Source organism: Empidonax traillii, unplaced genomic scaffold, assembly GCF_003031625.1.
Source record: "Empidonax traillii isolate 1590-97213 ecotype Southwest subspecies unplaced genomic scaffold, ASM303162v1 scaffold652:size654491, whole genome shotgun sequence".
Classification (NCBI taxonomy): domain Eukaryota; kingdom Metazoa; phylum Chordata; class Aves; order Passeriformes; family Tyrannidae; genus Empidonax; species Empidonax traillii.
The window spans coordinates 493,250-515,178 of record NW_020955845.1 but is presented as its reverse complement, the minus strand read 5'-3'; the positions used below and the strand labels follow the sequence as shown (position 1 = coordinate 515,178).

The following is a 21,929-nucleotide window of genomic DNA, read 5'->3' as shown; positions in this document are numbered from 1 at the left end:
AATGGTGTGTTGCTATTCTGTGAAATGTGGATGGTCAGCAAGGTTCATGGGTGTCTGATGTGTTTTTCAGAACTTTGCCAAGAATATTTTTGCGATTCTTCAATCAGTTAAAGCCAGAGAAGAAGGCCGAGCACCTGAGCAAAGACCTGCACCCAACACGGCACCAACGGTAAGAGAAGTGCTGTGATGAACGTGGGGGCTGTTTTGGCTGACACCAAAAATGAGAGCATGGTGTGTTCTCATTATTAGATACACAATTTCTTGTGTTTTATTTCCAGTGAATGCACACTTTTCAAGCATAACTTCATAGTTATTCTTTAAGTTGCATTTATTGGTATTTAAAGAGTTGAATCTATGAGTTTAATTTCTTCAATATGTTCTTGTTACTGAGAGATTAAACTGCTAGTGCCAGCTTCTGCAGCTCTAGCAAACATTGGTGACATCCTGCATCTATGTGCAAAAAATGTATTAGATGAGAGCAATGCCATTTCAAATGAAATGTTTTGCTGCTTTTCTGACAGATAGGGTAGCAAATGTTTAAGAATCTGGAGCATGACTCATGAGTGGGAACAGCTCGAACCAGCTTTCTTTTGCCTGTAATAAATCAGAAGGACAGACTTAGAGCTTTGTTGTTTGAGTCTATCTAGGTATTAGACAGGATTTGTTTAGTATTGTGGTGTTTACTATTGTGTTCTGTTAAACCCGATATATTCTTGAACTCAGTGGCTGTCTGCTCTAAAAGCTGTTTAGTCATACTTGGTTTTGGTTTTGCTGCTACTGCATTTAACAAAGAACTAATTTCCAACATTTAAATATTTGCTTTGTGTTGAATTTCTTGAGTTGTGCATGGCATTATTCAAATGTCTCATTCAGAATAGTTGTGAATACATAACTAGGCCATCCACAAAAAAGACTGAATTGGTATTGAGTGTGCCTCTAGATTGGCACTTTCTTAAAACTTTTTTTCTACAGAATGCCTTTTTTCCTCAAAATTTGTTTTTATTTATTTTCTTTAGCAAAATTTTAGCTTAATCAGGCTGAAATGAAAATTTTGTGTGGCTCAAGCTTTAATGATGAATTGTCAGTTGATTATTTTTTTTCCCCCTGCTAATTCTTTAAGTATAACAAAAACTCAGTGATTTCATTAAACTTAGTGATTTTAGCCAACGTAGTTTGTTACTGCTACTTTAGTCTTGCTTCATGTTGTTCTCATTGCATTCAGTACGTGCTTCTAAACTCTGTTTCTGTAAGATTTCTGAAGGGAAACATCAGAAGTTTTCAAATGCGTTGAAACTCCTACAAAAGTGAACTGGTTTTATACAACAGAGTAGTTCTAAGTAGTACGTTATGAAGTTCACAAACCATCAAATACCTCTTAGTATGCTTTACAAATCTTATTTCATCTGTTTTAGGATCCCACACTACGAAATAAGCAACCTATTCCGGCTGCCTACAACAGATATGATCAGGAAAGATTTAAAGGCAAAGAGGGTAAGTTGATTGCAATGCTTCTTTCAAAAAAAAAAAAAAAATTGAGAAGCAAAAATGACGAGTCATAAAGTTCAGATGAGGGGCTTTTCTCTGCTTTGCAAACCTCAGAAAAGAAAAAAAAACAAGCTGTAACTACACCTAAAGATAGTTTTTCAAGTAATATAGTCCATAAGTATTATTTATTAGAAATTATTTCTACATGTGAATACATCTGTGTTTCTGGGAGTGGTTTTTTGTGTATGAAACTTCCATGGAAAAATTGGTCTTATATTGTGTTATATTCTCTTGAAGTCCTTGGCCCTGTTGGCCTCTGTATAGTTGCATTTCAGTGCAGTGATTTTACTCACTGCTGCTCATTGACAATTGCATGGCAGGATGGAGAAAAAAAGCCAAAGCAGGATGTTTGCTAGCGTTTTTCAGCATTAAAAAATAATCCAAACTAACTTTCATGAAGAGTTGTTTTAATAAAAGCCAAAGGAATTTGGGAAAGAAAGGAACAAAAAAATATAAAACCAATCCAACCCTTCCATGAATATTTTTACTAGTACTTAAATTATTAACAGAAGCAAACTGAGTTAAGTCTTCCAAACTCACGTATTTGCTGAGTAGTTTCCCTTTTACTAACATTTCTGAGTTAAAAATAGTAAATATCTAAACTGGACAGTATGAAATAAAAGGCAGAGAAAGAAATTAATGTGCAAGTGTAACAGTTCAAATGTACCAAAGCCGATAAATTCATTGTGGACTCTTTTACAATAAGAAGCTTAGGTAAAGGAATGGTCTGTGTCCTAGATGACAAATTACATGGTTCTAGTAAACAACCCATGCAGGCAACATCTGTACTAAGCAGGTGGGTGTGTTTTTTGCTTTTACTGCATGTGTGCAGTTCAAGAGGGGAACAGAAAATAACAGGTTTTTGCATGGCAGGAAGGAAGAACCCAGAAGAGTTAGTCAAGCAGCTCGCTGGTATGAGTTCAGAATAAAACTTTCTGAGCAGAAATCAAAGAAGACATTAGATGATTGACAGGGAAAAATAAATGTTTCTGTCTGTAAATAATAATGTTGAAAAATCCCTTTCAATATTATGTGATGCTAAGAATATGGTGTTGGGGGGGGATTCTGTCAGTGCTGAGATGGACTCAACTGGACTGCAGTTCAGTTCAGTTGAAAGGTTCTTGTTCCAGTTGAAAGGTTCTGTGGTGACGTAGTTATGAAATGCCTGAAATGGTCATATTCTACCTGGGCAATTGTCACGATCACACTCCTTCATTCTAGGACAGGTTTATGTGCCTTAACTTCCTGGTTTCTTGTATTTGGTTTAGTCACACGTGGAGTTAATTTTGTATTTCCGTTTTCTAGGTGTATTTAAAGAAATCTGTAATTAAGAATAGCAGTGGTGTAATAGCAAGTTAGCTAGTGTAGGCTAGCACTGGAAATACAAATGAGGTGGTGAAAACAATGTATTTCAGTCATGAGATTAACTCATAAAAGGTATGGATACATCATTTATGGAAGTCACATAGAATTAGTAATTAAAGTCTGGATTTCTTGGGAAAGGACCTAGAGATATTGGAGATATCTTCCTCAGCTGCAACTCAACTTTAGAAGTGGCAAAGATCTTACTTACTTCTAGGGTATTCTGTTGTAGAACTGTACCTTTAAAATTTCAGTCTGACTGGCACTCAGAGTGCAGGTGGTTCTCAAAAGCCATAATTAGGCATTAATGTTTTTTATGCTGTTCAGCAGGGTACTGTCATTTGCTTAAAACTGAACGATGCACGTCACTTGCAGCTGTATCACGAGTGAATTTGTTCCTTATGGGATTTTTTAATTTAATTCCCCTCAAAATGAAGTTGTGGCTCCCAAGTTTTCAGTGCAGAAGTGAGATTACAAGCAGAAAGAGTGATCAATAAAAATAAAGTAAGGCATTTTTTGTTTCTTAATATTTTTTTTTTAACAGTAATTCTAGTAAGTTAGAATTGCATGTTTGGAAAGGTTGCAGCATTGGGGCTTTTGGGAAAGAAGTCTGAAGGGAAAGAAAGGTGATTATTTAAGTGGAAGGTGTAATAACTTGCAGTCTTTATGTCAGTGTATCCACATTTGTTAGTAATGATGAATAACGCCCAAGATGAAGTTGAACCCTATGAATTTCTGTCCTGGAGGGTTTCCATGTCTTACCCTCTATGACTGCTCACGTGGTTGGCTAGAAATTTTGGAAGGCAGGATTGTATGATGCTTGTAACAATGGGCATGGTGGTGATTTGGGCTAAAAATTGAAACAAAGTCAAAAGAGGCAGCACCTCTAAGCTTCTGCTTTTGTGTCTCACCTGTTTGCTCTTTCCTCAGAGGTATTAAAACAGTAAAAGGATTCACAGTTCTCCTCTCCTGGTTGCATCAGGGTTGTGGCTTATTGTCTATCTACAGTTTCATATAATACCACAGTATTCATGAGCATTTAAAGTTTAGGCAGCAAAGAGGTGAACTGCTTTTTCTTTGACTCTGAGTTTGGTTTTATACAGAACTTTTCCATTATCAGTCTTGTTCTTAGCATAAGCAATTCAAGGCTTGTAGAGCTAAGAGAGTAAATTTAGAAATTTTAACATGTATCAAGTAAACTGCTGAGTTGCAGCCAAATTTCTCTGCTTCTTGTGATGGATCATTATTTCTGATGTGGTGTATCAGGATGCCTCTCTGGTTGACTTAAAATTTTCATGCCAGATGGGACAGGCTTTGCTGCCAGAATGGTTTAGATTGCTTTAATAGTAAATGTGAGGGGGGAGGTAATTGTGCTGTTCTTGAAGAGCACACAATCAGTTCCACGTGCAGTCAGTGGAACTGCTTAGGCAGCCCTGAGTCAGGAGTTGTTAGTCCCCTCTCAAATGGGTGTCTTGTTACTGCAGCTTTGATTAGGCAGGACAGAGAAATCTTTGCTTTGACATTCTTCAAGTTCTCTGATGTGCCATAGGAAATGGGTTAGAATGTCATTTGCAGCAGGACTTGGATACTTCCACAGTGGAAGAACATGTTACTTGGCAGTGCATCCATCATGCCCAACTGCTTAAGTGGTTTTGAGGTGAGGAGATGAAATCCCTCCAATTACTGCACTCAGGGATGGTATCTTCTCTTCAGCAACACAGAGCTCCGTCCTGTGCTAAAACTTCTCTACTTTTACCTTTGTAGTTTTATTCATTTCCTTCATATTACTCCCTTGAGCTTTTTTTTACACTTTAATAATGTCATTATTATGTGTGCCTTTGCTAGTCGTGTCTTATTCATGCAACAGACCATCTTGTTCGAAGTACAGTCTGTCATACCATCTTGAGCAACCCAATTTTTAAATCTTTCTCAGGATTCAGAAATCCTGTGCCCATATGTCATTTGGTGCTTAGGAAGGTATCTTGTATCTTCTCCTGTATGCCTCAGTGTTGGATATTTAAATACAGATTTATTGATGTATATGGCTTGCAGCTCACTAGGGCTATGCAGAAACCTTGAGCTGATGTGCTTGTTCTATAGGGTGTTGTAGGTACTAAACTGTTTTGAGTGTTAGACCTTGTTTTTCCCCCACTTTTTTGGGTGGCTTTACCTGAGATGATCCTTTTCATTGTTTGTTCTGTAATTTCAAAGTGTGCAGTAGTGCTGGGATGCTAATCTTGAAGGTTTAACATTTTTGTGACCCACTGAGTGCATCTCTCATTACAAGTGCAAAGTCAAGTTCCTCTGTGCTGCTCCAAGTTTAGATCTGTAAGTCTTGTTCCAGCGAAGTTCTTCTTGTTTGCTCTCAAGGTTTCAACACAGCAGAAGCCAATTGTTGCTACCCCTTCAAAACTAAAAAAAAAAAACAACCCCAAACCATAAAAACCTCCACAACATTCAGTCCTATGTAGTGTAACTGTGAGAGTCCATAATGGTGACAAAATTTCAGTCCATAATGGTGAAAAGGATATTGTTGACTGCATCCAAGTGTTTCCTTCAGGAAAGCTTGCTGTTGACTTCCTGCTATTGTCATTTTATGTTTGAATTATTCTTGTCACTCTGTTGGATTTTCAGACATAGCTTCGTTTGCAGAAGTTTGCCTCGCTTTCAATCAGTCCTAAGTGTTAGGCCAAGGCAGCAGAGGATTGTCAAGTTATTAAATTTGCAGTGACTCTGGACTGTAACATTTTCTTTCTCTCTACTATGCATTGTTAAGGAAGTTTCTTTATAAAGTATTTCTCATTATAAGTTATTTTGTGATTTCCATTTACACAAGGAGAATAGAACTGGTAGCAGGAAATAGAGAGTTCTAAAGTTTGACTGCCTTGTTAGACTTTTATTTATTGCATTCTCTTTTAAGATTAGAGGATTCTGCTTTTTCTTTCCTAGCAGAGAATATGTGCAAGAGATTCACATTTGGAAAAAAACTGTGGCCTGTCTCTATTTTCTGGCTTGGTGTGACCAAGTAGTTTGATAACTTTCAGTCTTGTACATTCGCATCAGTGCTGGAAAACACACGTGGATTCATACTGTAATTGCTTTTAACAGTACCATGAGAAATTTAAGATGTTGGTGTTAATTACTTGTAAGATTATTACAGAGGTGTTATATATGAACTGTACGGAGAATTTGTAAAGTAATTAGTGTAGCTTGGAAATTTAGGTGTGAAACTTTTACTTGTTAGGATTCAGTACTGTAAAGGAGTGCTTGGTAAACTCTTATGCAGAATTAAATTCTGTGTCAGGGATTAAATTACCAGGGCTGTGAAGTCGGGTAGTGAATCATTTCCAGGCAGTCTGCAGAGCTGTTGCTGTCTGGGGTTTGAAGAGTATACAGCTCAAAAAAGAAGTGGTTATTCAATCTTATTCATCCACAATTCAAACCAAGTCTTTCACTTGAGCTCTTCAGTGTTTAAGAGACACACTGCTTTGTTCTGTTTCTGTTTGCCTTGACTTCCTTCCAGAAATTCAGGTTGATGTGAGTCTTTTTAAAGCTATTATTGTTTTGGTAATGCATCAGATATCAAGTTTGTACCCAGATTGGATGAGTAGAGCTGCAGCAGGTGTGGAATCAAAGTGCAGAGTGACCTACATGGATGTAGAGCAGTGGGCTTTGAGCAAATGGAAGGCACTCTGACCATTAATGCTTATAGGCAAGGAAATGGGACATGTGCCCAAACGGTGATGGGGAATATAATCTGTCCAAAAAGCTGATACATTAGGGTACATATTTTCATTTCCAGGCCTAATTATTTTAAATAAGGAAAGTCACTCAGATTGATACATTGTGATGCTAGAAAGGTAACTAGAGATGAACCACATAAGAAATATGTATAGTTCTTTTACCGGTCTTTGGGCCACTGAACGGTGGGACTGTAACCCTAATACATGCAGTGACTGGAGAAAAAAAGAAAACCCTAATGATAATTAATGTTTTTGAAGCATTAGGATTGCTTGTTCAGTTCTAGTTATTATGTTTAGTCTCTCAATGTAGTTTTTAAGGCATCTGTTGATGTCGGTGTTTTTAACAATGCATGTTTCTAAAACTGATTATATTTGGCCAACTGAAAAAATTGCAGTAGTTATTCATGATGAAATTATTGTGGGGCTTTGCTTGCATTCTCTTCTCCTTAGTGTTAGACCTCTTTATTATGACCTGCTTTTTGCCTAAGGGAAATGTGTATGTTAACTTTGTAGTAATTTTATTGAAAAATCCCAATGTATTTAAGACTCTCAAGTGAGTTTTTTTAACAATTGTTCTGCATCTAATTCCGACTTTAAAAATAAAGGTCCAAAGTCTTGCCATCACACTACTTTTATTTAAAAGGCTCTTTTCTTCCTAAATACCTTTTCTTAAAAGATGGCTTATTGTTTTAGCTGCTGCTTCTACTACCACCAGTGAAGCTGGGATTTTGAAACTGGAGTAACAAACTAATTCTTGGCCAAGCATAAACATTTCATCTCTGTGCTGGTGCATGACTCAGCAGCACAGGTTGGAGGTGGTTTGGGAAGGAGAGAAGTATTGCTTTTGTGTTGTTAGTCAGAGGTTATGGTAGATGGTTTATGCTGATGTATGCTGGGTCACATCCCCTGGTGCTCCAGGTCGCTCTCTGTTCTCCTCTCTGCTGTGGCCTGTGGTTCCTCTTGTATCCCAGGTCTGCCTTTGAGCGGCTGCATCAGGGTCAGCCACTGTCCTTGGAGAATGCTCTGGTAGAAGTGCCTCTCTGCTTTCCAGCCTGGTCCTTGAATATCTTTTACAACATTAACCTAGCTAACACCCTCAGCAATTTCTGAAGTGGAAATGAAGCTGTAGCTGTGGAGTTCCTACTTGGAAGCGTTTGTTTCCTGATTTGCACAGGGTGTGCACAGCGAGTGGAGCTGAAGGGGCTGCTGGTTGTGGCCAAGTGTACAGACTGTTGAGACTCTACAAAATGGCACAAAAGTGCAAGTGGCAGGGCTGTCACTTGTAGCAGTGTTTGTTTGTGTAAGAGAAGTGAGTGGCTGGCAGAATATCACATGGTGTGTGCATGAGAGGATCCGGTCAAAAAAGTGCCATTCTGAGAAAAGTGTCCATGCTGCTGCCACTTCAGGGGGAGCTGCTGTGGAGATCTGGAGACTGGCAGTACTTAACTGTCATTCACCAGTTGCTTGATAGTTTAAGGCAGGAAATTTGAGAGTTAGTGGGCAGTTTGGGAGGTGGTTTCTTCTCCTGGTCCCACCCTGCTGCAGAGAGCAGACCCTGGGCTGGTAGTGGCTGCAGTTACTGTTTGCAGGAATGTGAGTACAAGCAGGAATGTACGTACATTCTGCTTTGAGCATTTAACATCTCTTAGATTTTCATTAATAAGGAAAACTACTATGCCATTATTTGCAAATTATCAGAACTATTTTAATTACTACCAGAGTAGCTGCTAAATAGCACTGGAGGCCCTGTGCAGATACTGGAAACATTCAGCAGGCGGAAGAGCCCACTCGGATGCTTGAGGCAACAAGGGGCTCTTCATCCCAGCTGTTTACTTCTCCTGCTAGGAGGAAGGGTCAGCACAAGGCCAGGAGCAGGAAGCTGGTGAGATCCAGAGCTGTGGTTTGTGGCTCTTGTGGCTCATTAAATAAAGTAGGACAGATTTTGTGAGAGTCTTGGAAAGATTTTTGCAAAAGATGAAACCAGTGGCAATAGAGCAGAGGCTTGTTCTCTGCCAGGTGCCTCTCTTCCTTTTGATTTACTTTCTAACTGTGCTGCTGGCTCTTGTGGGCCTTTATTCCCTTTGCAATGCTGATGGAGACAGGGAACAAACATGTAGAAATAATTATAGAGCCAGGATTTGTGCTGAGAGGAAAGAAGCCATGGCAGGCCTGACACAATGGGGAGATGCTGCTGTGCTGGCCTTGTTAACCGTTGTCTGTATTCTTTGGAAAGAACATCTCACTGAAATAGTTGGAAATTCTGCATGTCACAGGCATGAGGAACCCATAATAGGTCAATCTGGAAAGCAGAAAGGTTTTTCTGTCGGTGACGTGATATTCACAAACAGTTTGTCTGATTTATGTCACTGCAGGTCAGCAAAAGCATTTCTTAAACCTAGGGAGCTCTACCAAGTGTTCTGAAAGGTTCCAGGCACCACCTGAAATGTTAATGTGCTCCTTGCCCAGAAACAGAGACCCATACAGTCAAAGAGAAAACTGTTAAACACTATTATCCATGGAAATGTTAGTGCAGTTGCATCTGACCATCTTTAGCTCAAGTTAAGCTGTGTGACCTCTGAGTTAGGACTCAGTGTGTAGTTACAGCCTGGGGTAGAGGGGAAAGGTGGTAAGGCAGTATCAATTTATATAGGGAAGCCAGGCTGCTTTTTTTCTTGTTTTCTCCTTTTTTTTTTTTTTTTTTTTTTTTAGTAGGAAAGGCTGAATTTTTGTGTGGCTGTACCTGCATTTTTACTGCCTCAGAATCAACTCTGTGTAGTTCAGAAATGTTAAATCTGACAGAAGGGGAGGGGTGACCTTGACAAGTCAATATGAAGCAGAGCTGGAGCTGAGGGGACTGTGTAAAACAAACCACTGTCAGGAACAACTGGGCATCTGCACTTAGTAGGTGGTGGCAGGTCTGGTAGCACAATGGAGGGAATGAGTGGAAAAGGTAAAACCCAAAACAGGGTTCACAAACAGGCTCTTCCTGTGGTGAGAGGAGTATGATCAGTTTTCAACTCTTGTATATTTTTCCAGGCACTGGAGAGTTATTAAATCTGGGAATCTTTTCTGCCTCATTTCCTACTAGTGTTTGATAATCTTCCTCATCTGAGGAAGAAAGGATGAGCAACCACGGATGCTTCCCAGAGCATCTGGATTGTTTTCAAGGTTGTCTGAGTTTCAATTCAAGTTAATTTACTCATGATGAGAGCAAGAAGCTCTAACAGTTTTGAAAATCTAACATTTTTCTTGGACTTTTTGTAGGTTCAGGTAGACGCATTGCTTTGATTCTTCATTATTTTTTTGTCTGTTATATTCTGTGCCAGTACATTTTATGAAGGTTTTATAACAAAAATGTACCAGTTCCAAATAGCTGTTTCTGCACAGTGCCTTTACCCAAGTCTAGTGGAAATAGCCCAAAAGTTGCTTAGGTGTAGACAAATGCTTGCTTACCATGGTTTGATCAGTGATTATCATGCCATTTTAAGACGGAGTTAATTGGGTGGTTGGTTGATGGGATCAGTTGACCGTAGATGTATGAGGCAGGAGAATCTACAAAAGGCAAGAGGTTTTCTTGCAAGTTCTGGTGGCAGTATTCAGGAGCTTATGCTTGGATCTTGGAGTGCTGAGAACAGAGGGCCAGAGAAGGAGTGCTCAAAAGCAAACAGGCTAGTGGCAGCAGGTTTAGTCACTGAGCACTTGCAAGCTTCTGACACTTAGCAAAAATTCAATCTAATTACAACTCCTAAAAAAAAAAGAAATCACAAAAAACCCCAAACAAAAAATCTCTTTTAATAACCTTTAGTCTGGTAGTGTGAATTTATGCAGATTCTATCCTCTGTATCATATAACCACGTGCAAGTTGTAACATATTTGCACAAAGATTTAAGTCTATATCCTTTCCCTGAAGTGGTTTAAATTATTCTGTGCAGCAGGAAAAGCTTATTCTGGTTACAAAAAGCAGAAATATCAAATGGACCTCTGTCTAAAGAAAGCACATTTCCTAATGATGAACCAGTATTTTGTATTGTGAACAGAACCTAAACCACTCCCAACGGCAAGATGCATTCTTTGAAAAACTAACTTCAAAGGTGTCTCCAGTGTTGTCCATTTAGACATGACACTCCTGTGTTCAAGATGATTTACAGAAGCCTTTTTTTCCTTTGCAGAAACGGAAGGGTTTAAGATTGACACCATGGGCACCTACCACGGCATGACTCTGAAGTCTGTGACGGTAAGCTGGAAGTCTTTACCTAAATATGTTTTACAGAAATGACAGTGTACCTATAAATATATGTTTAAAGATACAGATATCTTGTCAGCCTGGCCTAAGCTCTGGAAGGTCACTTAATCTGAGTAACAGAATTGGTGGAAGTTATTCTCCATGAAAAGATTAAAATGTTGTGTTTGATCTACATGTTCTAGAGGACTTAGGGATTTGTTTGAAGTAAAAAGTGTGCTGGGATGGCTTTGCTGGCAGATTCTTCTTGTGGAGGTGCAACCAGACATACCCAGAGTTTTGCTCACCTTATGTGTGTCTGGGAAGGACATAGTTCATAATCATAAGTGATAAAACTGCACACACAAAACTGAGGTAATAAAACCAGGTTTTGGAGTATTCCTGTTTCCTACTCTGTATTTAATAAAATAAATTTGTTAGGTGGTGGAAGAATTTGACCTTGGCATTGTGTTGAAGCTTTCTAGTCTAGTGAGATGGATTTCTTTTGTATGACTGTACAAATCTGTTGGTGGTAATTGCAACAGACACAGATGTGAAAGAGAGACCCTCAGGTTCCCCCTTTTTTGGGCCAGTATTTGTCTGCTTTTGTGGAAGTAAGTCGAATGCTCTCAAATAAATCCTGGTTTGATCTGTTGGTAAGTAGGACAGATGCTACAAAACTGATGTAGTGCCCTCATTAAGGTTTTTGCCATCTGCATACCTACGTAAATCTGATGAATAGACAGCATTAAACACTCTCCTCAATCCATGCACTACTCCTAGTTTGCACTCCTAATTTGAACATCAAATAGTATCTTGGGTGTAAATTTCTTAAAAACATTGAGTTTTTTCTTGTTTGATGAAGTTCTTTCCCAGATCTTTCATTCCCAACTTCCTCTAGACAGCATACTTTTAAAAAAAAAAAAAAAAAAGGGAGGGAACATAGAAGGAAGGAATCTACTTAGTTATAAACAGTGTTGTTTCTAAATGAATTCAGAAATTGGTTGGGTGAAGAAAAAATATAACCTATTAACCTGTTATGTCTAAAGATTTCTTCTTGAACTTTGCCTGAATTTTGTGCTGCTTTATGAGGGATCAAACAGTACTGTTACACCCAACCCGGGTTTCTGTGGTATGAGATACCTGTTTCAAGTGGCAGTGACTTGAAATGGCTTGTTAAGTAAGTTCTGTTTAAATTGTCCTGTGGGGAGGAAGAAGAAAGAAGAAAAAAGCAAGGTAATAGTAAAATAGAAATGTTTTAAGCTTATCTGTGTAAAATCTGTAAAAGTGAAGGGATGCACAGTAACTCTAAAAAATTATATGGGCTTTTTAAGGTCATAAAAAGTAGTTAAGGTTTTTTGTTCTAGGAATACTACCTCATGTATTGAGCCTACTACCTAGAGTTTTGAGGTGGTTATTAAGCTGTCCTTGTTGGTTTCTTCATTTAGAAAGAAAATAAAATGGATATTAAATAACTAGTAAACCCCTTTTTTAACATAAACTGGAATTTTTTGAAATAACTGTTTAAGAGGTATTGCATGACTGCACATAAGGCATCATCTGGTGTCATGAGAAATATTAAAACTCCATCTGTCATTAAGCTTTTGTTTAAGAAAGGAGTTGTAAGGGATTTATGGAGCCTTATTTTACAGGCTGTTAAAAAGGTGCCCTTAGTGTTTAGCTCATTCATAAATTGCAGTGACATACTGGTTTTGTGTTTCAGATAGGGGAGAAATAAAATCTGTTAATTATGTTCATCTGTTTTTGTCCAAACTTTGTCATAGTGATGGACCACATAGTTCTAACCCATAATCTCAGATTGCATTTTTATGTAGAATAGTTAATCTCCTGCCAGGTAACAAGCTTTTTATTTTGCTTTTACTCAGTGGGGTTTTTTTGTGGATTGTACCTTTTTTTTTTTTTTATGCTAGACAGAACTAGAGAGGAAATGGGAAAGTAATTCCTTCCCCTAGGTGTTTAAGGGAAAAGTTCATTATACTCATTGGCTAAATTATAGGAATATGGAGGAATTCATTCCACCTATACGATGTCATCTGCTGTCTCATAGGATTGGTATAATCCCTGTATGAACTCATCAGACTTGCCAAAGGAATTGAAATGTTGGGTAGCTCTTGGTTAGAGGCTGTCTTTAAACTTTGGACCTCTGATTTCCAGAGGAATGGTGAAATGGGAAGGTTTCATTTTTTATGCCATTGTTCTCCTTGGCAGAGGTAGCTCTTGTGTTTCTTCTGTGGTGTTTGCTTTCATTGTATTTCTGGAGAGCAGTCCTATGCCTTTAAAACTTCTGCCTGTTACCTGAGCTAAAGTGACCCAAGTTTGGAGTTGCCCACCTGCCTCTCATGTAAAATTTGTAAGAACCTTTATTTGTTTCCTGTTATATGCCATACGTGTCTTCCACTTGCACTCTGCCTGATTGGAATTCTCCATAATGATTTTTATGGAACGTGCAAAACTTTTGTTTTGTGTTTGTTCTTCCTGCAGTGTGAGTTGTCCTAGATGCTTGTTCTTTTTAACAGCAAAACAAAAACTTCTTCATCCTGACTGCTTTCTTTTCAGCAGTGATGTTGGAAACTTTCTTAGCATTCAGAATTTGTGCCAGAACAGATGGTGAATGGTGGGCTTTTTCTGAAGTAATGTCAGCTAAAATAACTTGTGCTGCTGGCAGTTCTTCTCTGTAATAGGGTTTTTGCTTAATTGGCAGACTTACTTTCTCTCAGGAAGAACGGACTTATTTATTGAATTTTTATTATGAAGGCATGATTTCATTATTCTGGACCTGGAATTGTTTATAACAGGGCATCTTCCTCAGAAAGTTGGGGTTTTCTTTAACACCTATGGCACTTTCTGTTTGCCTGGATTGATGATGTTTTGGAAACAAGTGACTTAGAGGTGGTAGCTCTTGCTGCTGTCCAGCTACCCAGGGGTTCATGTTGTGGATTGTGCAGCGTGACTTTTGGAAACCCACGAGTCTGCCTGCAGCCTTCACTTCCAAGCAGAATCCCCTGTATAGCAGGGAAACCAGTTACCTGCACCTTTGTCAGGAGAGGGAGAAGTTCCTTTTTCCACAAGTGTCTGATGAAGCTGGCTGTTATACACGGCTACTAAACCGTATCCTCTGCCAAGCTGAAGGCGTGCTCTGTATTGACTGTGTGCACTTGCAAATGGAATTTGTTTATCTGTTGCAATAACAGTGATGCTGATGCTGGTTTTACTCACCTTCATGGGTTTTCTTAAGTTTTCATGACTTTATTGTGAAGAAAAGCAGTAGCATGATAGCCTGTGGAGTTGTGTTGGGGTGATACCCTCTGAGTTCTGAGAGCCCTGAGCGGTCAGGAGCTGTGATGCAGGGAGGCTGTGAACCAGATCTGCACAGCACTGCAGCAGGCCCTTGCAGAAATGATCTTGTTGTTTTTCCTAATTGCTGGAAAGCTCTCCTGTTTTAAACTTCTGGTTTCTTTTAGCATTCAGCACTGCTGAAGCTCAGAAGCTTCTTTTATCTTTTGTTTTTGCTGCTAGTAATGGAATCTGTCCTTGATCATCTGCACTCATAAGCAGCCAGAACTAGTGTTGGCATTTCTTTCTCTTACTAAACAGGTGGATACAACAGCTCTCTGTAGGTATTGAGCTGATAGCCTTCCCAGACAGTTTTGGGGATACACCTGATTGATCAGTGTAGTTAGTGAAGGCTTCAGTGGAGGGACTTCACTTGTAGCAAAGTCAAAGGCGAATTTCTGGGGTGTATTCAAACTTAGTAAGTTTTATCTCTGGTAAGAAATTCTATGTAAATTTTCAGTGCTTCTGAGTTCAGTGAGAATGTTCTTCCTGAAAACCGAGAGAACTAACATCTTCATTTCCAGTGTGCACTGGCAGGCTTTATAACAATCTTGAGGTAAAAATACTCTGAGTAAATATATGAGATTATCAATAATTAAATACATTCCATAGTCCCCACAGAAAACAGCTAACTAAAAAGGGAAGTCTCTGTGTAAGCCACAGTAAAGCAGGCTTACTTTGAGAATTGAAGACTGGTTCAGCACCTCTAAGGTCAACAGTGTTTTTCATCAGTTTATGGTCAGTATCAGATTTTGGGCATTAATTAATCTAAGGATTTTTACTGTTGTTGCACTCAAAATCTTTTGAATTGGTATAACCTCTGTAGTTTTATTTATTTTTTAACTGAGAGACTGTTTAACCTCTGTATTCTCAAAGAAATAGTGTGTAGTACAGCGAATGGAATTGCTAAATTTCTGGAACTTTCCAGGCTAGGTGCTTGGAGAGGAAGCATGTTGGGGCAGAAGCAGTCAACATGGTGGATGCATTTATTTTATATAAAAGAATTCAGATAACTGATATGCTTCTGTGTGAGTTGGTAAATCCACAAGATCTCTATAACTGATGAGGAGTTAAGGTTGTGATTCAGTGCCAAAAATTGAAATGACTTTTCAGAAGCCCATAGTGGAATTGGATGTTGTCTCTCAATGTACAGATAAATGGCCCTTATCTTTAAAACACAAATAAGAATTTAATGCAGGTTAAATATTAGAGATGGGGAGAGAAACCTACTTAGCCATATCTTACCAGTTTTCTGTCATGTCCTAGTCTCATTAAAATGTTTGAGGAAAGTGGTATTGAGGGAGGAGCCAACAGAACAACGGATTCTTTGAAAGTGTTTGAAACAGGCTCTGCACTGGAGCATCATTTTCATGCAGCCTGTGCATAAGCTGGTCATTATTCTCAGTGTGAGTGTAACAACAGCCCCCGCTTCTCTCCCCGGGCTGAGCAGAATTCTCTGTGTGCATCCTATTCAATGATTAACCATCAAGAGGAGGTGAAGAAAGCTGTTATATAGATTTGCATGGAGGGCAAATTTTTTAGAAGTTTTCTGCAGATGATGCTGGAGGTGGAGACTTCACTGGATTTGTAAATTTTTTTTCCACATTAAATATGCTTATCTGTAACTGTAATTTAGACATACCCTTGAGGTTCTTGGCCCATGGGGGTTAAGGGCTAGGACATGACCAGGACTTTAAAAAATCTTTGAGCTGGAGAAATGGATGCTTCTCCAGAACAGTCTGCCAGCAACCTTACACTGCTCTTGGGTACGAGACAAGAAGGCTTTGTAAGTCTGCATTACTCTAATGAGAGTGGATGAAATGTGACCACGTTTCCTAAGGACTATTACTGTATTTTATATTTAAGGCCCACACAACAATTTCAGTGGTTGGCATTTCATTGCCTCAGTCGTGTTTCAAATATTAAATTACCTCCCCTTAAAGAGTTTTAGTGTAAATAGTCAAGCTGATAGAGACCCAGGAAAATCACATACAAATGCTGCTTTCAAGAAAACATGTTAGGTTGAACAATGGTGCACTCGTTTCCTTTGAGGTTGTAAATTGTGTACATCTGTGCCAAGACATCTTGCTGTTGTGCTGCATTATACAATAGGACTGCCTGTTTTGTTCCTCGTAATAGGTTCTCTTTTATTTTGAGACTAAGAACTGCAAATTCAAGAAAAGAAGGGGATGTTGTATAACCAGTCATACCTCTGGAAGTTAGGCATTGCCGCATTGTCCCGTACACTCCTGAACAAAAGAGGGAGCAAGACCTGGAGCCACGTGGCTTTGTTCCTGAGTGAATGTGTCTGGAGTCACTGCTGTGGGTGGAACTGGGCTGTGTCAGCGTGCTAAGTGTGCTTGTGGCACGTCTATCAGGTCCTGGAGTGGCTTAAATGGAGGAGTGCCAACTGTGAGGATCCAAAGTATTTCTGAGTATAACTGAGCTAGAGCTTTAGACATCCAGGAAGCTTTACTTACAAAAGCTTGGGACCTCAAACATTTTTCTTATGAGTTGTAAGATGACTTGCTAGACCTGTCTTGATCTGAAGCTGCATGACATGAGTGTATTTGCTAGCCCTCGGAGTATCCCTTGACAAACTCATCTGCCATGTGCACTGGGCACTAGGACTTGGACCCTTTATGAATGTTGCTGGAGCCACTTTCATTTGGAAACATGAGCCAAAATAAAACTGCCTGGGAAACTTCATTTGTGCTCTTTGAACTGGATGTCCACTTTCTGCTTGCATCTTGTATAGGATTCTGCTTCGATTCATTTGTGTTTCTTGGGTCTTGAGATTTGTCTGTAATGTCTATGAATGAAAGTTTTGTAGGGTGTTGCTCAGAAATACCAACTGAACCTGAGTGACAGGTTTTTATACTTTGTCCTAACTGTTCTGAACAATCAAACATCCTGTGTTGCACAAGCATTAAATAATGGTATTGACATATTTCCCCCTATAAGTTATCTCCAAACAGCTAATGAATATGTAACAGCTGCATCTTCATCTGACAGTTTGTCATCAAATTTCATCTACTGGGGAATGAACAACTCAGCTCTTAGGTAGGGTTGGGATTTATTCCCAGCTATTGAAGGCGGTGTTAAGGGTGTTGCAGACCCAGGAGAAATGAGCGTGTGTCAGATGAGGAATCAGAAAACAGTTCACTTTAACATCCCTTCTTCTCCCTACAAGTTTTGCCAAAATAATCACATGGGTAGCCGTCCCCTTGTCTTTGAATAAGAATTTTAGCAAAGTTTTGAAGGTTTCTAACACCTTGCAATTCATGATGCAGTAACTAAAAGTTACAATTCAAGTATTTAATGATCATCTGAGTAATTTATGTAACTACTCTGAGATGATGGAGTCTATTTCTTTCTCTGTTCAGTTTTTCATATTATGCCATTGTCATTAGGCCATGTGACACTTTACTACTTGCTTGTTTGCTCTTAATAGAGTAAGACAGAATTCATTATTTGTGGAAACAAGTTTGCTGCTTGGAGCACTTGCATGTGTGTAACTTAGCATCATAGTCATACCATTTTCTGAGCCTGGAAAGTAGGATAGCTTGATTGTTACCATAGCAGCATCCATAGGAATGTGCCTCAAATCCCAGTCTCAGGTACTACATCTCACTCATGCTACCTACTACTTAGTTAATCCAGAGCAAACTCTCCTTTATGATGCTTTTAATTATTTTTATAAGTTCTGTGCTTTGTCCTTATTGTTGCCCTGTTTGAACATACTTAAGGACTGTTGTTTCAATTTGTGGACTTTGTTCTGGTGTTGCTGTTTTAAAGGTCTGCCTCTGTTCCTTTCCTTCTTGCAGTTGTGGGTTTGTTTTGTTCTTTTGTTGTTTTTTTTTTCCCTTTGATTGAACTCTTTCAGTATGTGGCTGGTAGTGTGTGAATCCAACCAGAGGGTATCTCAGTGTGGCAGACTTGTCTTCACAGGTGTACAGTTATTACTGTGGGCAGGTGTTCTTCAGTTCTTACATCAGAATATGTAAGGCACAGAGAGTATTTTCAAAGCACATTAAACCTGCAGAGCTCAGAACTGAGCCAGATCTTTGGAGGCAGATGTTAATGAAATGCTAAGGTAAGAACCCTGGTTCTCAGTCTTTTGGGGGACAGGTTATAGGTGATGTCATTCAGCACTATTTTCATGTAGTGCAATGTTACCAATGGGAAGGGCTGGTAAGAATAGCAAAATAGAGCATATTTTTAAGCTTTTTGACAATTCCTTCTTGCATCATTTAAGAAGGTAATTGATTAAGGCTGACTATATTTTGACCTCCAACTTTGTGATTTTATTGTTCCAACTAAATCCAGGCGTTAATCTGCCTGTGTCTTTTATGCAGCCTCATACTGTTGCTCTTGAATCATCACCCTCACTTTCAGGATATTGAAATGTGTTTTATTTACCTTTGCTAGGAAAATCTGTAGGCAAAGCCCTGGCTTCTCCAGGTCTGCTACTGGTGGTCCTAGGTAACAGTGTGTTTCAGCACAGGCTTTCTCATCAGGTAAATGACTGTAAAGACTCTCTAATGAACTCTGCATTAGTTATGGCTCGCTCAGCTGGCATTTAGGCAGCACTGATCATACCTTCCAGAATATACCTGGGATTGGGATCTGCTGAGCTGCCATCTGGAGCTATATTTATGATTTCACTGAGCAATATGCTATTGCAGAAACTCCTTGCATTGCTGCTGAGGGAAGGGTGGTTCTTTGGGCCCTATTCATCTGAAACTCTCCTAAAGACACGCTCAACTCAGTTAAGGGGAGGCCTGTGTACATATGACAGTGCGTGTAGATGGGCACTCAATGATATATTGTCTTTTAATTTCCATTCACCACTTTCTGTGTTGCCTCTCTTCATTCCCAAAAACCTTGTGGGATTTTGTGGAGATTTTTGGTTTGGGATTCTTCTAAGTAACACAAACTTCATGCATATAGGACTTGATACTTATCACTGAAGATAGTGATCTGTTAAAAATAAATCTGGTTTCTTATCTTTGTGAGTCAGTAAATGCATAGTGTGAATGTAAATTTCTTTGAGATACAGACATTCTTGTGTTCTTATAAAATGTAAAAAACTAATCTTGGATTTTTTGCATCTTCAGTACTTAACTATTTTAAATAATGAAGGTTTGTCCAATATACTTAAAATGTCAAATTTATCTAAAGCAGTTGGTAAATTGAAAGAAATTTATAAATAACTTTGAGAACAACTGTATTTTTTACAAATACATGATTTGATTAACTGGCCTTTAAAACTGTTGGTTAGAATTCATACAACACAAATATTTTATTTGGCATATTAAGGTTTAGGAAGTCAAACTCTTTGCTGCTTTAGGAGACTTGGGATGTATTTTTGGAATTAAAATAATCTTCCTTTTTTGGCTCTCCATAAAGGTATATGAGTAGATTTGTGCATAAGCAGTAGATATGCTTTTAAAATGCAGTTAAAGTGCGAAGCAAAGCTTTGTGTGACTAAGCAAAGTGATGCAGTGAATGTGATAAGATTGCTGGTAGTTCACTGTCAGCCTAGTTGCTGTGAATTCATAGTACTTTTAATTTAGAATAGTTTTTTTAAACTCTAGGTTTTTCTTTATAGGGACTATAAATATTGTATTTTGTCTCTTTAATCACCTAAACCTCTTTTCCACAAGGTGAGGTGGGTATTTCCTCATAACAAGGAAAGAAGTGCAGCTGCTCAGTTATAGATGTTTGCTTTCGGGTGGCTTGGTGCTGCCATTTTGAGGAGACAGAGAAAAAGCACTGCCTGCCTTTCACTCCTTGGGAGCTGTAATTCGAGGGTTTAATTTCCCTGGCCAGGAATTTTCATAAAAATTTGACAAAGGCAATAACTTTTCCACAGGTTTTATTGAAGCTGGAAAGTAGTTTCAAAAGGCAGTGTGGCAGGAGAGAGGCAATGCTGCTGAAGCAGACTGCTAACAAAGCTGCTTCCTGGCGGGCAAGTGGGAAAACCACTCTCCTTGTCCTCTGGAATGTGGAGACTTGAGGGTGCATCATGCAGCACTGCTGCTCAGCCCTGCTTGTCTTTGGAGCGGTTGATGTCAATCAGGCAAACAGATTTCACTATAGCTGAAAGGAAAACTGAATACAGTTGTCATCTCAACAGATAACCTGCCCAATTGTGTTTCATCATGATTACACAGTAAAACAAAGGAGTTGTGGATGGAGAGGGCTTGATAATGCCTTAAGCCAAATATTTTGTAGCTAATAATGTATACAATCTATTATAATATACACAATATATGCAGCTACGTCATATTGGTCTGTAAAATCCAGTCTGGTTTTGGGTGACATGGTGAACTGTAACAAACCAATGATTTTTATAGTAGATTTCATATGTCTAATTAGGTTTGGAAAATAATGTAAGGAAAAGCTTCCAAAAATATGTCGCCATAAACAGCAGGTGAAATGCTGATTAAAGTAGTAAAATACATATTAGAATACTAAATGGATTAAAATGCTATGTTAGACATGAAAATCTAAAGGGACTCTGAACTACCTGGTGTAATGCCACATCTTGTTTTAAAGGGTATGTTTATAGCTGGTGCAAATTCTGTAGGTTGAGTTTTAACATGTAAATCGACTTCCTTGTTCATAGCTGAAATCTTTTGAAAGGGGCGTTTATTTGTTTGTTACAATTCCCATTCAGAATAATGAAAGAAATGCCTAATCAGGCAGTTTGCTCACCCAAGGTGAGCTAAATATTTAATAAGGGTAGCTTGCATATGCATGTTATTGTACTGTACAACAAAAACACAGATTCAATATGTCTCTTATATTCCTTCCCCTGGCAGTTCTCAGCAAGACTCTTAATGTCCTTTTATTTTCTTCTCTGGAAAGCTGCCTGTAGTTGGCTTGTAATACCAAACACTGTGAATTGTAATCCTTTCAAAAACCAATGTGGGTATTAGATAATTTTAAAGAACGAGTACCATAACAATAATCCATATGCAGGGAGCGTTTTATAGATGGAAATTTGCAATACGCAGAAAATATTTTTCTGCTATTATTTTATTACTCCTTTATGTAGAGCTGAGAGGAATAGAATATGAAAGGTAATAAGTACTCAACATCCTCCAGGTTAAGATCCAGAATGGATTAAATTTAAATACTGGTTACAAGTATACTAATATTTGTGAAAGTTCTCAGTTATGAATAAGAATCATACCTTTAAGGAAATAATGTAACTTTTTCTGATGCCTCTCGTAAGTGGAATGCGAGTGATTGATAAAGCTGACATTTAATGTTTGGCGTGCTTCAGGGAGTTTCTGCCTTATGTTCAGTAAAGTAGTGTTTGTTTAATGAAGTCATCTATAAACTACACTAAAATGCATAGAAATATATTGATACTTCATAAATGTGGCATAACTAAAGAGTGTTCACAGCTTTGAGAGGTATGCTAGGATTTTTTAGGGCTTCCTGCCCTTTTTTTTAGTTCTTTAAACAGAAGACTGACTTTGGCTCAAGCAGGCTTGGCCAGCTTCCTCTCCTACCACATTGCCCAGAAGGAAGCTAAATTAATTCTGTCCATAAGAAGATTAAAAGCTGATGGGGTGGGCAGATGTTTTATTTTCTCCAGGGTCAGGGAAGTAGCATGAGGTTCTCTGGCAATTCTGAAGATAATGGTTGTGGGGGGGAATGTTTGCTTCTAGTTAAATGACAGAAAGGTA

General features: G+C 38.6%; 1 protein-coding gene across 1 annotated transcript in view; it reads left to right on the top strand.

Moving 5' to 3' along the window:
- The window catches only part of CDC73 (cell division cycle 73), a 103,410-nt gene that overhangs the window by 23,377 nt on the left and 58,104 nt on the right, over window positions 1–21,929 (top strand). Inside the window, exons 8-10 of the mRNA XM_027899248.1 lie at window positions 71–169; window positions 1,413–1,491; window positions 10,820–10,884. Of these exons, the coding sequence (XP_027755049.1) occupies window positions 71–169; window positions 1,413–1,491; window positions 10,820–10,884 (243 nt within the window). The remainder of the gene's footprint in view (window positions 1–70; window positions 170–1,412; window positions 1,492–10,819; window positions 10,885–21,929) is intronic.